Source organism: Pholcus phalangioides, unplaced genomic scaffold (genome assembly GCF_987345545.1).
Source record: "Pholcus phalangioides strain wild (caught in Gottingen) unplaced genomic scaffold, Ppha-v1.0 ptg000011l_1, whole genome shotgun sequence".
NCBI lineage: Eukaryota > Metazoa > Arthropoda > Arachnida > Araneae > Pholcidae > Pholcus > Pholcus phalangioides.
This window is the reverse complement of record NW_028301604.1, coordinates 54,723,771-54,737,842: the sequence shown is the minus strand read 5'-3', so window position 1 is coordinate 54,737,842 and position 14,072 is coordinate 54,723,771. Positions and strand designations below refer to the sequence as shown.

The following is a 14,072-nucleotide window of genomic DNA, read 5'->3' as shown; positions in this document are numbered from 1 at the left end:
TCCATAAGGATGACATTCAAGAACTAGTGGTAGAACATAGCCTGGCGTTGACCGTAGATGGATCTTTATATGCAACAGCAAGAGTTTATGGAGGGTATCTCATCTGAGGGAGAGAGATGTGAGGAGAAATTCCGCACTTTTCAAAAGGGATTAGGAAGGTGTGTAGAATGTGGGAATCTCTGTGCAAAATTTTGTAAAAAAGCACCAATGAAATAAAAGCTGTAGCAAAGCAAGCAATAAATCTGTACAATGGTAATGCAATTTTTCATTTCCAAGAAATCTTAAAAAGGAGGAAAAAGCAAGTGTCATTGGATAGGTTCTTTATCCAGAGTCCGTAAATCGTCCTAAACGATATTCCTCCTCTATTGACTTATTTAGAGTAAGTGTACATTATATAGTACTGCATGTTCATTTATGGTATTGTTATATGTATTTAATTGTAATATTCATTATATTATTATTATGTTACATTATTGACTGAATGCCGTTTTTGTTAGTCATTTTTATGTGAATGAATAATTGTGGAACAAATCATCCGAGTTTCCATTATTTCCTATGGGGAAGTTTCATTCAATTTATGAGCGATTCAGATAAAGAGCGTGTTTGCAGAACGAATTAAGCTCGTTAATCGAAGTTCCACTGTATATAGACACACAATATTAATACAGTCGAGCCCACTTATAACGGAGTCGACAAAAAAGTGAAACTATTCGTTATATCTGTACCGGCTTGAAAATAAAATATTTTACATGCATGATGCACATTTCTCAGTAATCTGAGCATTCTCTTAAAATTAACAGATTAAAATAATATATCTTAATAAATATTAAAAATTTAATTAATATCTCATATAATTGAATAAATACATCAACAAAAATATATCAATGATTGCTTTTTCTACCTGATATTTTATGGACTTTGGCACAGAATATTTAAATGCAAAATGTTCAAACAAGCATGTAAAATGTAATGCCTCTTCTTTTAGTAAGAGCGCGGATGTCAGAAAATTTTTTCTTATTTTTTTAACTATGTAAAAATAGGAAAATAAACTGAGTAACCCCAAAAAAATGCTTTGATACCTCACTTTCGTTTTCCATTTTTTGCTTTCAATCAACAGCTATAATTTTTGAAGTAATGAAATAGCGTTTTACACTTGGACATTCTCAAAATTAGTTTTCACATGATAAAACCATCACAACCAACGATTGAATCTACCTAGAAAATGGCTAACGGTGGTTTAGAAAGTGGATTCTTGAGCATAAATAACCTCAATCCTTTCTTTCTGATGAGGTTTTCTGCAACCAAAATAAGATTTATAGCAGAGAAAAGTAGAAGAAAAAAGAAGCAAAATAGCATTTTTACAATACCCAACACAGTCCCCACCCGAAGGAAAGGAGACTTATCAGTTGCAGAAAGGTAAATTTTACGCAATAAACTTTTCAATTTTTAGTGAAGTTTTCATTGATAAATTAAAATATGGTTCCGTTATATTTTAATAACCTGCCAAATGAAATAAAATATAAAAATGAATTAAGAGTTTTCAGAAAACTAATATAGTTATATTAATATTTTATTATAATGAAAAAAAAAACTTCCCAGTATGCAGTGTTGTCACATCAAGGCCTTTATAATGTTTGTCTTTATTTGTATATTTTGTTTTAGTACTTGATATTTATTATGAGAGTGTTTGCCATCACGGAAAAAATTTATGTTGTATACTCTACGCAAATCAAGTAATTTCTTGAGTAGAATATTTTGTATATTATATGCTGGATTTTTCCTCAATTTTTTTAAAAATAAATTATTATTACTAAAAAAAGAAAAAAGGTTACAAAGAAATTTTGAATAATTCCATGTTTGAAAATCTGCTGAAAATTTGTTATAGGTGTACTTCGCTGTAATCAGTATTTGTTATAAGTGTACTTCGCTGAAATCAGTATTTGTTACAAGCAATCAAAATAGCATAGAGAAGCAATGCAAAATTCATGGGACACAGTAAAACTTTGTTATATGTAAAAATTTGTAATATCCTAGTTCGTTAAAAGCAGCTCTGACTGTATATACAGGGTGGATACTATAAACTGCCCAGTAATTACACACATGATTTCATGTGAAAAACTGATACAGGAAAGTTTTTTCCGTTTTAGGATCAGACGAATATTTGGGAAGTTATGATAAAGTAAAATTCTTCCCCAGCAGCGGATTGCAGGCTATTTGAGAAAATGAACTGAAACATTCTATCCTGTTAAAAGCAAAGTTTAATTGTCTTCTTTCCCGATTGTTGTTTTATCTCTTCATGAAGAGTAATATTATAACCTTGTTATTGCGTAATAATTTCGCCTAACTATATTGGCAAATTTATCACTGAGATTTGTAAAGTGTTAGCCGAATGAGATCTATTTGAGAAATTGTTTTCCTAAAATCACACTTTTGCCAAAATGTGGTAATTTGTTCTCCTCCACTGTTAAGTTGAATTTTTTTGGGGGAAGGTGCATACAGTGCATAGTGCTTACTGCATGATTTTTCTTATTTTTTTATCGTTTTAATCAGATTATATGTTGATCAATGAAACGGCAATATTTTTCGAGTAATTTCAGAGATGCTGAGCGGCAACAGTAGTGACACCATCATGTTAGGGGCACACACACACAGGTGGTCTTATAACAATATAGACACCGCCCATAAAGGACAAAAACCATTGTACTAGTAGTTACATTACCTCCCAGACATTTTCATTTTCTTTCCTGTAAGAAGCAGCACATCTCATATTGTATATCACCGTCTTAATATTCAATAGTGTTTTTTTTAATACTTTCACCATTAAGCCCAGTTAATCAAGATTCTACTATAGTAATAACAGATGTATGAAATATAATCAGCTATATACGGGGTGATTGTAATTAAAGTTTTGATTCCAAAACTACAATAAGAACTGCTGGTCAGAAAGACTTGAAATTTTGCATGAATACTCCTGAAGCAATGGAACAAGATGACATGATACCTGGCCAGCCATCAGTTCACCTGACCTTAGCCCTTGCAATTTTTTGGCTTGGGGGTACAAAATGATATGAACGGTGGTTGGATTGCAAACTTTGGTGAATTAAAAGCACAGCCACATCATTACCATGACATGCACTGATCTGTTGTTGAACAAGCATTTTGTGCTTTCATTTCATAGCCAGGACATGGTGGACAACATATTTAACATTTCTTGAGTGAGTTGTAGTTATTTGTTTTGAGAAAAAAATTTACGTATGATTTTTTTTGATGCTGTCAAAAAATTTTCTTTTGACATTCGAACATAACTGGTTTTTCAAGGGAACTTTTTTTATATATAATTTTGATAGCATTTTTTTCCAATTTTTATGGCATGTTTCAAGTTTTTAGGGAATTTTTAGTCATTTTTCAAGATTTCTTAGGACAACATCATCTGGGCCTTGGTTATAACTTCTTTATTACTGATCAAATCAAAAAACTGAAAATACTTTTCCATATTAGTTTTTTGCAAGGAATCACGTGTAAAATTATTGGGCGGTCGATAGTATCCACCCTGCAAAAAAGCACAACAAAAATGCATAAAAATACAAGTATATTACAGCACTATAGTTCATTCATTCTTATATAACATGGCTATTATCTTCAATAAAAAAGGCATAACTGCCTTATGGTGATATTCAAGTTCAGCAGGTCAAAACCATTAGGAATTGTATATTTTCATGTCAGACTTTCATGTCGCAATTTAATTGTTGTCCACAGACACTTTTTTAACATTTTGCATGGCAATATATCCAAAAAAAGGGCGATAGAACTTTTTTCATGTTCAGTAAGTCTCAAATTGTTTGGAATGGTGTATTTTCATGTTGGACATTTGTGTCAGCAATTTCATTGTTGTCCACAAACACCGCTCATAAAGAGCTTTTTAACACTTTGCATGGTAATATCATTAAGAAAAGCCAATAAAACTTTTTAATGGTGATATTCCTGCTCAGCGAATCAAAACCATTCAGAATCATATATTTTCATGACAGACACACTAATATTGATTTCCACAGATACCTTTTGTTAAGCACTTTTTCACATTTTACATGGTAATACCTCAAAAACAAGAGTCAATAAAACTTTATCATGGTAATATTGGTGTTCATCAGGTCAAAATCATTTGGAATTGCATATTTTCATGTTGGATGCAATGTCATCATTGTCCAGTGTTATCGATCCAAAGATCAAGGTCCTTAACTTTGTTTAACCCCCTCCAGATCAACCATGACCATGGTGGAAAATCTTTTTTAACCCCTTTGCATGATACATCACAGGCACCAGGCCCCCATTTGCAGATCATTGTAGGCAGTACATCTTGCTCCACTCCCCTGGTTAAGATTTCTTTTTCTACTGCACCATATCGCCGCTTTCTGAGTATCTATGGCTAGCCTTGGCCTCGCAGAATATGAGTGATGGTAATCATTTCCTTCAACTAAATTTCTGATTTAACCACTTCACGATCAAGGACATAATATTGTGTCCAAATGTCAGTGAAATAAATTCAAACAAGTTCACTCTGTTTTCTTTCCTCTCACCTTATTTATAAGCTTTGAGGCAACCCTATGATTTTTCTCCTCTTGGTTTTTTGTATACCATGATAGTGATTTGTCTCACATATGTATCTTTCTTATGAGAGTAAAAGAAAACAGGTGAGGTGAAAAGAGAAATCTAACACATTGTACCTACATTCTTATCAATTTATCTATATTATACTATTTTACTCTTTTTTTTTTTTTTTTCTTCCCTCTATTTTTCCTTTTTTAACGTGCTGTTAGGTTAGGACAAGGTTAGAATATTTATTGCTGATTCATCAAATAGAGAGCATCCAAATTTCTTGCCAATTGCTTGTAAGCATAAGGGTTCAGTTTCTGAACCGGCTTGAAGGGTTAACCCATACCTTTGTCATATCTTCAAGCTTTGTCCTTTGTTTGAAGAGACTTCATGAAATATTACAAGCCATGTAATCAGCGGTCAGAAAGTACTCCTTTTATCAATTCACAATTTAAAGGTGTGTTCTACATCTCTCTTTATATGGAAAAGGGCCCTGGTAGGTGGTTCAAGTTTTGTTTAATTCTGCATCATTTTTACTACTCTGAAGTGACAGCTTCACTGATAGCATATGAGCATATAAACTGAAGAGCCAAAAAAATTGGTACAGGCATGTGTATGCAAATAAAGAGATATGGAACCAATCAGAGTACAGTGCTGTGGTCGGCAACGCCTATATAACACAAGTGTCTGGCGTAGTTGTTAGATCGGTTAACAATGGCAGGTTATTGAGATTTAAGTGAGTTTGAACGTGGTGTTATAGTCGGCGCACGAGAGATGGGACATAGCATCTCCGAGGTAGCGATGAAATTTGGATTTTCATGTACGACCATTTCACGAGTGTACCGTGAATATCAGGAATCCGGTAAAAAATTTAATCTACGACATTGCTGTGGCCGGAAAAAGATCATGCAAGAACGGGACTGACGAGAATCATTAAACGTGACAGACGTGCAACCCTTCCGCAAATTGCTGCAGATTTCAATGCTGGGCCATCAACAAGTGTCAGCGTGCGAACCATTCAACGAAACATCATCGATATGGGCTTTCGGAGCCGAAGGCCCACTCGTGTACCCTTGATGACTTCACGACACAAAGCTTTATACCTCGCCTGGGCCCGACAACACCGACATTGGACTGTTGAGGACTCGAAACATGTTGCCTGGTCTGACGAGTTGTAATTGTTTTTAAAATATGTTACGGGATTCATTTATCAGAATCATATGGTTGCTTTCATGTCCTAAATGTGGTTACAGAGTTTTCTCTATGAATTGCAGTGGGTTTACTTTATCTAAGGTGCATGAAATTACCAAGCTTCCCTTTACTGTTTGTTTATCAATAAATTCATTCATATGCCTTACTCGTGATAAAATTTTGTGATGCTTGAAGTTCTGATATACATATAATCTATTCACATTATGCATCTCGGCTTTCCACTGTCATTTGATAGAACATGTTCTTATGGGTTTTCTTGTTTATACCCAGGTATATGTCTTAAATATTCATTTTCAGCAAATAAAACTTGTTGCAAGTAAAGAATGGTTTCCATAAAAAGAAAGATATAGATTGTTTAGTTTTATGGAAATATTTTTACTTTGCCTATTTTTCTGTATTTCATTCATTCTTGGTGAAGCTCTCCAATGGTGAGTTATGAACATTATTGAAAAATAAAAAGCTGCTTGAATTAAGAGAGCTAAACTAGTGGTTAAAGAGGAGGATAAAGCTACTAACATTTGACTCGAACCAGCAAAGAGAAAAAACAATGGAAACAGGGACTTTCTTGACAATTTTTAACCCATTAACGATGACTTTGACTTTTTTAAAAACAAAAATAATGAGTGGAACCACTTCCACCATTTATTGGCAAAGAAAAAACTTAAAATTTAGAATGGGAAATTTTCTTACCAACTGGCGTTAATAGGTTAATAAAAATACTTTTAGAGAAGCAGAGTCAAGACCATGTTGAAAAAATGGGAGAAAGAAATTTGAATGAGTCTTTAATTTCTTAGCTGCCACGATCCCTATTTAAGGATTTTGGAATTTTACGTGCTTTATGTTTACAACTTTTTGTGCATATATATAATTTATCCAGTCAAAAATTTCAAAAAAAAATTGGCAGTTAATGGGTTAATAGAAAAAAATGTGTGGTCTGAGAATAGGATTATAAGAATGTCTTGAAAAGCTACACAATAACATAGTACAAAAAAAAACAAAAGCAGCAAGAAAAGAAAAAGGTAAGGTAAAAAATCCTTCCATAAAAATTGGTGATGGAAGAGTGAAAGTTCTTGAAAGTATTGTTGATTCAATAAACTTTTTTCCTCCAAACATTTCTCATTCCTAATTTTTTAAACATTGGTGAGTTCTTGACATTCTAACTGTTCTGCTGTTCACCTAAAGCAGTATTTTTGAAAGTGATTGGTACCAAAAGGGCATTGAAATAGATTAGTAAGACCTTGAAGTGGCTACTAACATAATAGATTAACTTACAGAACATGATAATAAAATTTTTTAGAAGGGTAGTAGTACAAAAACGTTCAGCCTAGAGCTGGTTTTTTTGTTCTACAATTTGTCCCTATTGTGCAATACCCTTGTTAGATAACATCTTATCTATAAATGGCATGTTGACGAAGACATCAATCTGCTGTTGTTTGGACAGTGGCACTTCTAAGATGAATTTTTTCATTACAGTCTGTTTCTCATCTTGACTTAAAAGTGGGAATGTCAATTGTCTTACCTGGAGAGTAATACAAGTTTTGTTTGGTGTAAAAAAGTTTCAATGAATATTGATCAAAGCACATAGGAAGCATACAGGCATGCACATAGATTAACGTCAGTTACAGGAATAAGACATGGGAAAGAAAGAATCTTAACCAACTAAATTCTCCTTTCACCAACAAAAACATACAAAGTCTAGATTGACAATGAGATTGCTTGCTATTCAATGAAGACCTTTGAATTCACATGATCAAGTGTATTACATGTATATTCTTTCACATTTTTTTTTGCCCCTCTCCATAGCATCAATTCTGTATTCTATTAATATTCTTCAATATGTGTAAAAAGAGAAAAATGTAGGTGTAAAAGTTATGTAGAGTTTTGATGCGTGATTCAGGACAGGAAATCGGAAATAGAACGATTCAAGAAGATATTTATATTACAGTGAAACCTCGCTACGGCGATGCTCAATATAATGATAAATCCCTCTACAACATTTTTTAAAGTCTTGTTTGGAAATGGTCATAGTCTAATGTTAAACTAATGCTTCTTGATAAAACAATAGTCTCTCTTACAACGGCAACAGTGTTTCTCAACTGCTGGGCCCTGACAACAGTCAAACCGGGCTGTGAGTGGTTCACCATTTCATTTTTACCTATTTATTTATCATTAGCCATGCATATGACTGGCCTTCTACTCACAAAAACGAAATCAACCAGACCATGGGCTTCCAAAGGTTGAGAACCAAGTGCTCTACAATGATATTTTTTCTTGGTCCCCAGAGTATCGTTATATTGAGATTTCACTATTTTATTTAAATGTGGATGTCTTTTTTTATTCTTGAATGAAAGTTATGTGGAGCTTATATGAGGCTATGTCATGCAAAAAGCTGCTGTATTTCTATGAAAAATTTTCTCTTCTGCTTATTTTCCTTGATGCAACTTATACATCCCAGTGTATCATTTACCGGAAATTACAGTACAAATTTTGCATCTATTGTCTCTTTTTCACTAAATGTCTATGTTGCATGTGTGGCAACCATAATGCATTTATTTTGCTTGCATCTTATTTTACTTTAATTTTGTTCTAGTACTATTGTAAAATAATAGCTTACAGTTTCTTCCATTAATTCCTATTTGCTTATTGTAGGGTATCAATGGAAGAAGCCAAAGAAGTTCACAAATGTCTGCGAAAAGCTGCTGGTTTATTCTCAATGGTTCAAGTAAGAAATTCTAGTTTTTAGGATGAGTAATTCTAATCTGGTATTAGATCATTTGAAAATTGAGATACTTTCATTAATTTTTTCGAATTTTTTGTCATTTGATTGTCTCTATGGTACTTGATTATTTTTACTTGAAATATATTCATTTATCTAAGCCAGTGGTTATCAAACTTTTGTTACCCACTGCTCCCTTACCCTACTCGATGTTCGTTCACGACTCCCAGACTAGTCTGACAAAAAACCACCTTAGAACTGAAAACAGGAACACATCAATATCACCAGCTCACTGCAACACTCTTGACAAAGGTCAGTGATGTCGTCAGGAGCTGTGGTGCATGCTCTTGGAACCATTAATCTAAGTATACTTCACTCTATATATTAATAAAAAATTCTGAAATTTAAGTTGAGTTTTACTGTATTCATGTTGCCATATGTCAAAAAAGTAAGAAAGTATCATTAAAAAACTGTCAAAATTTGTTTGTGAATTTTCTTTAATACTATGTGGAATTTTAGGTATCTTTTTTCACCCCTGCCAGATCCACACACAAGTGTCATAATGCACACACAAAAATTTTAATAAGCATTTTGACAGACTGTTCATGAAAGTTTGTAAAAAAAAATGTTCTCTTCAAGTCAGTATCACAATATGAAGATGCAGTTAATGAAATGAAGTAAAAAGACAAAGAGCAAAGGAAAAAATAAAATGTTAATGATCATTTGATCTAAGATGAATTAAATGTTGTAGTTTTTGGAATTTTCATAGAAAAATTTTCATAATAATAATAGTAGTAGTAGAAATAACTGTCCTCTGAAAAACTTTTTATCTGAATTTCCAATTTGAAATGTTATAAGTTTCTTTTTAAGGGGTCTCGTACCTTTTAACATGGTGAATGAGCCTCAAAAACTATGTGCTGTCGTGCAAACGTCATTAAAAATGTTATTTAACCATTAATTTATTTCAATTTTTTGCCCATTTTTGGTTTTATACTCTATGCTATCAATACAATGTTTTACATATCTTCATTCTTTTTTTCTTTTTCAGGGTTCTCACATCCTTACAAACTCCTTAAAAAGTCCTAACTTTTCATTTCCCTCTGGAAGGGCCCTTATAACTCCTTACTTTTTGCAGCCACTCCTGAAAAAGTCCTTATTTTTTTCTCTGAAGGGATGATCTTTCTTGGAATAGGCATTCCCCATGGTGATGAATAGCATTGCCTAGAAAAATAAGAGGAAGCTTCCCTGAATATAAAGAGGGGGAAAAAAGAGAAAAAAAACTCCCTTCTTCGTAATAGGAAATGTGAAAGCAGGGGATGGGATTGGAACATCCAATGGTTGTGCATACCTGCCAACCGTTACGATTTTTTTGTATTTAGTACGATTTTAGCAAATTAATATGCTTTTGCTTCTAAAAATACGATTTTTTACCAAATCGCAAATTTTGACGTTTTCCTGCCTATGTTGCAAACTTGTCTGCCTTGGAAATCTATGGTTCGTTAAACAACATCACTCCACAGAACCAGTAGCCGAAAATTCCCCTACTACCAGCGGTGATAAAAAGTTGAACACCACTGGGAGTTTCTTTACTGGTGCGGCTTATGTGGCGAAACGATGTCTCGAACCGCTTATATTACACAGTATACTGAGTGTAGACCTCGCAGCACTCCTATTTTTCCTACTTTTTCCACAATCGTCCTTTTTTACCATAATTCTCTCCTACTATACCTATTATATCCCTCCCTTTTGTTTACAGCCAATATCTCACCACGAAAATTCTTAGAAACCGCAAAATGTCACTGCTTTCCACAGTTTTTTTGACGTGTTTTATTCACATAACAACTCGCTACTGAAAAAGAAGAAAGAGAAAAGAAATTTCGGTTTCACTGGAGTAGGAGACAATGACAAGCATATTTTTTCACTGCAGCTCCTTAAAAGTGCTAAAAACTGAAGTCCAGTGGGCAAAGCGAATCTGTTTTGCAGATCAGTTGCCGTAAATAAAAAGGCAAAAAAAAAAAATGGAGGGAAGAACAGGCTCTCTCCACACACGAGATTCCATGAGAGACTAGGTTTCTCCTGGGATCACGTAACAAGCGTTCATCCCTGAAGCCAGGTTTTCCTAGGAGTAGGCTTTTTGCGCCGCGTGAACCGAACTGGATTATTTCTTGTCGGCAGAAATGTTACATAATGACGTTACGCATTTGTATTTTCCAAGCGTGGCGCATCAGCTCAGGACGGCTATATAGTATATGACCCTGGCATCAACTACTCTATCGGCTGCATGCTCCGGTTTGAAGGGAAGAGAACACAATACAAAAATCACTCCGATCACGCCTGACGTAAAGCGCTGTCATGAGCCGTATTGCGCTCTATGGGAAAGCAGTCGTACTGCTTTTCTTATTGGTGAATGGGCAATGTGTTGCACTGGGTGATTCATGTTGCGTGCGGCACAGAAAACCTGCTTCTAGGAAAACCCGGCTTTAAGTGACAGAGCTCACTGACTTTTTCTGACAAGGGGGTGGGTCAAAAATTACTAAAAGTTTGCTGATGTAATATTTGAACAGCCCCTTATTTTAAAGTATACATATGCTCAACCCATGGCCTAAATGTGGCCTGCCTCAAGTGTTCCCGGTACACTTACGGATGAATTAAGTGGCTCGCAACATATTTTCAGATTATTCAAGAGGCTCGTAGCGAATTCTTACTTCAATTGAGCTGCCTAAGGCAAATTTCCCAATCACTTAAGTGGCCCGTGATACATTCCCAGATTGCTTAAGTGAGTGATTTCTGGGGGGCTTTCTTTCAAACTGAGCACAGCTCAGGTCTATCACCATCTATGGGCGATTTACTACCTAGTGAGTTGTGCCGGAAGTGTAATTGTGTGTGTGTACCTGACAGTCTGAGTGCATATGTAGTGTTGTGTTTGATTTTTCAGCCATCCATATTTCAGAAGTGAAGTGAGCAATGTCTTATGATTGAATTACATTTGTACTATTTGTAGGTCTGTTACTCTCTGTGGAGAGACTTTTTAAAGTGGAGATCGGCTTGCATTCGCGCCTTGAAGCTGGGAACCACAGAAAAGCAACTTCAGCCGACCACTGCTGTGTGGTTGGGGGCTGGATGAATCTTTTTTTTTTTTTGTTATATGACATTGTAAAATTTGCAACAATGCAAGCCTGAGATAAATCCAGTCAGGTGGCCATGTAATTTATTTGTTGTGAAATTAATACAAGTGAAAAATTTTCATGACCCTCACGGGGGGGGGGGGAGTTGATATGAGTCAGGGTCCCTGATGGGGAAGTTGACAGGCTTCATTTCGGGGGCCTTGGATGAATCTCATTGTTTTTGTAACTTTAGCAGTAAAAGTTTGCTATAAATCCATGTATTGGGCCCATAAAAAAATCGGCATATTGACTTCCTGCTCCTTGGTTGGGGCTCGTGGATTTTAGTCGTGGGTAAAATGAATATGAATTACAATTTTTTGTGGTGCTCATGGGGCGGGTGGTACAACAAGGCTCCAAACCCTCATGGGGGTAGTTGACCCATTTTGGAAGGATGCTTGATGAATCTCATTGGTTTTTTTGTTGCTTTAAGATTGTAAAATTCCTCAGTAAACTATTGCTTTCACATGACACTTTTCATATCACTCTGACAAAGTGGGACAAAATAAACAAGATATGATGTAAAGAGAAAAAGGGTGGTACCGCCGAAGGGTGCAGGAAGGCTTTGCCCCCCCCCCAGTATATATATATATATATATATATATATATATATATATATATATATATACAAAATATGTTTTGTGGCTTTTTTTGAAAAAAAAAACCAATGTATATGAAAGAATTTGAATGAAAAATATTGTTAGTTATTTTGTAGCTTATATATGAGCATATTTTCTTAAACAGTTTACAGTGATTTAACTTTTATTTGGTTAACATCTGTTCTCTCTCTCAGAAGTGGCCACGCTGAAGTAAAATAAGAACAAAATTTATTGCTAACTCAAAACATCACTTCCGGTTTCTTTAAATCATTTTAATACTACTATCGCAACTCTCACTCTCTTCTTTCTTACTGCAATTCTCAATACCTAATTCTGATCATTGTGCTCCGTTACTGTTCGAATATGTGTTCTCAAACAGTCGCTTGTTACTCGCGCATAGTCACTGCATATCTCTTCCTTTTCAGCAGCTGAAATAACCCATCATACCTTTTATTCTGAAAGTTGAAATAGAAATTTAAGAAAAAAGACATTTAAATGAAAATCAATCTGCATGTGGGCTTTTGTTTTTAGTCTAGTGGTGCAATTTTTTTCGGGGGGGGGGGGTGGCCCTCATTACTCCTTAAAAACTCCTTACTTTTCATTTTGAAAATTTTGTATGAACCCTGTTTTTGCAAATTATCAAGCATTTAGAAAAAAAAAATGTATTATAAACACCTTGGGTGATTGACATCAATGTAATTGAATAAAAATTGATTCAAAATAAAGAAAACTGTTGTGTTCATAAAATGAGGTAAAGGATAGAGATTTCATTGATTTGGTCTTATTTAAAATTCTAATTTTTTTTAAATTACCAAAGGTTGAGTAAATTTTTGTAATAAATCAAGTATCTATGTGATTGGACATCAAACTTTTTTCACCTGCGGCGCCCCTACCTCTAATCAATATTTATACGCGGCTCCTCAGAGCAGTAACAAAGAGTGTTCTCAAAAATCCTTTGTCAGGGTCTCTTCTCAGCAGCACCCCTGACAAAGGTTGGTGTCACACAGTTTGAGAACCCTTGGCATATACAATCAAAATATGTGTATCAGATTTGAAATAAATCAATGGTTAAATAATATTTTCAATAATATCTCTACTAGAGCTTAGTTTTTAAGGCTTTTTGACCTTGTTAAAAAGTATGAGACCCCTCAAAAAAAGCTTTATGCTTCATATGTATTAGTTAATTGTGTATTATAGGAAAAGTACATTGGACAACTGCTGGAAAAGCCAGTGCCAGGTTCTGATATAGATTCTTCAGTTGTCAATGCATACATAAACCAGTGCACTGCTGAAGCCCAAGAAGGTTTGTTTTGAATGGAACATAAATTCAGATGTGTTTTTCTTCCATGAAACAATGAAAAACCTAAAAAATATTTTTGTTGATTAGTGAAGAAAATGACGTAATTAATCAGCAAATGTGTAAATTTGTTTTTCACCTTCTGCTTAAATACTAAAAAAACTGTTTTTTTTAAATAATTGTTCAGTTTAGGGCCGTATTCACCGACGTGGTTTAAACTGTAGGCACAATTTTTGGATAAGAGATCAACATGGATTGGTTAAAAACCTGAATTTAACCAGGTCCTTGAAAGATTTCAAGTGTGGGGCCGATGAGCTTGGAAAAGAAAAATATTCTTCTATTATATACTCTCTCTCTGAATTTTTTTCTAAAAAAAAAAGTCCACAAAATGAAAAATGCAGCATCTTCATATGTTTACAAGATAAGTAAACTAGCCAGCAGTAATAGTGCAAAAAAATTGCAAAGTTGGGGTGACAAAAATTTATGGTGAGAAAAAA

General features: G+C 34.3%; 1 protein-coding gene across 1 annotated transcript in view; it reads left to right on the top strand.

The window, feature by feature from the left end:
* The window catches only part of LOC149080579 (BRO1 domain-containing protein BROX-like), a 55,389-nt gene that overhangs the window by 14,623 nt on the left and 26,694 nt on the right, over nucleotides 1–14,072 (top strand). The window contains exons 4-5 of the mRNA XM_089239714.1: nucleotides 8,452–8,524; nucleotides 13,476–13,581. Of these exons, the coding sequence (XP_089095840.1) occupies nucleotides 8,452–8,524; nucleotides 13,476–13,581 (179 nt within the window). The remainder of the gene's footprint in view (nucleotides 1–8,451; nucleotides 8,525–13,475; nucleotides 13,582–14,072) is intronic.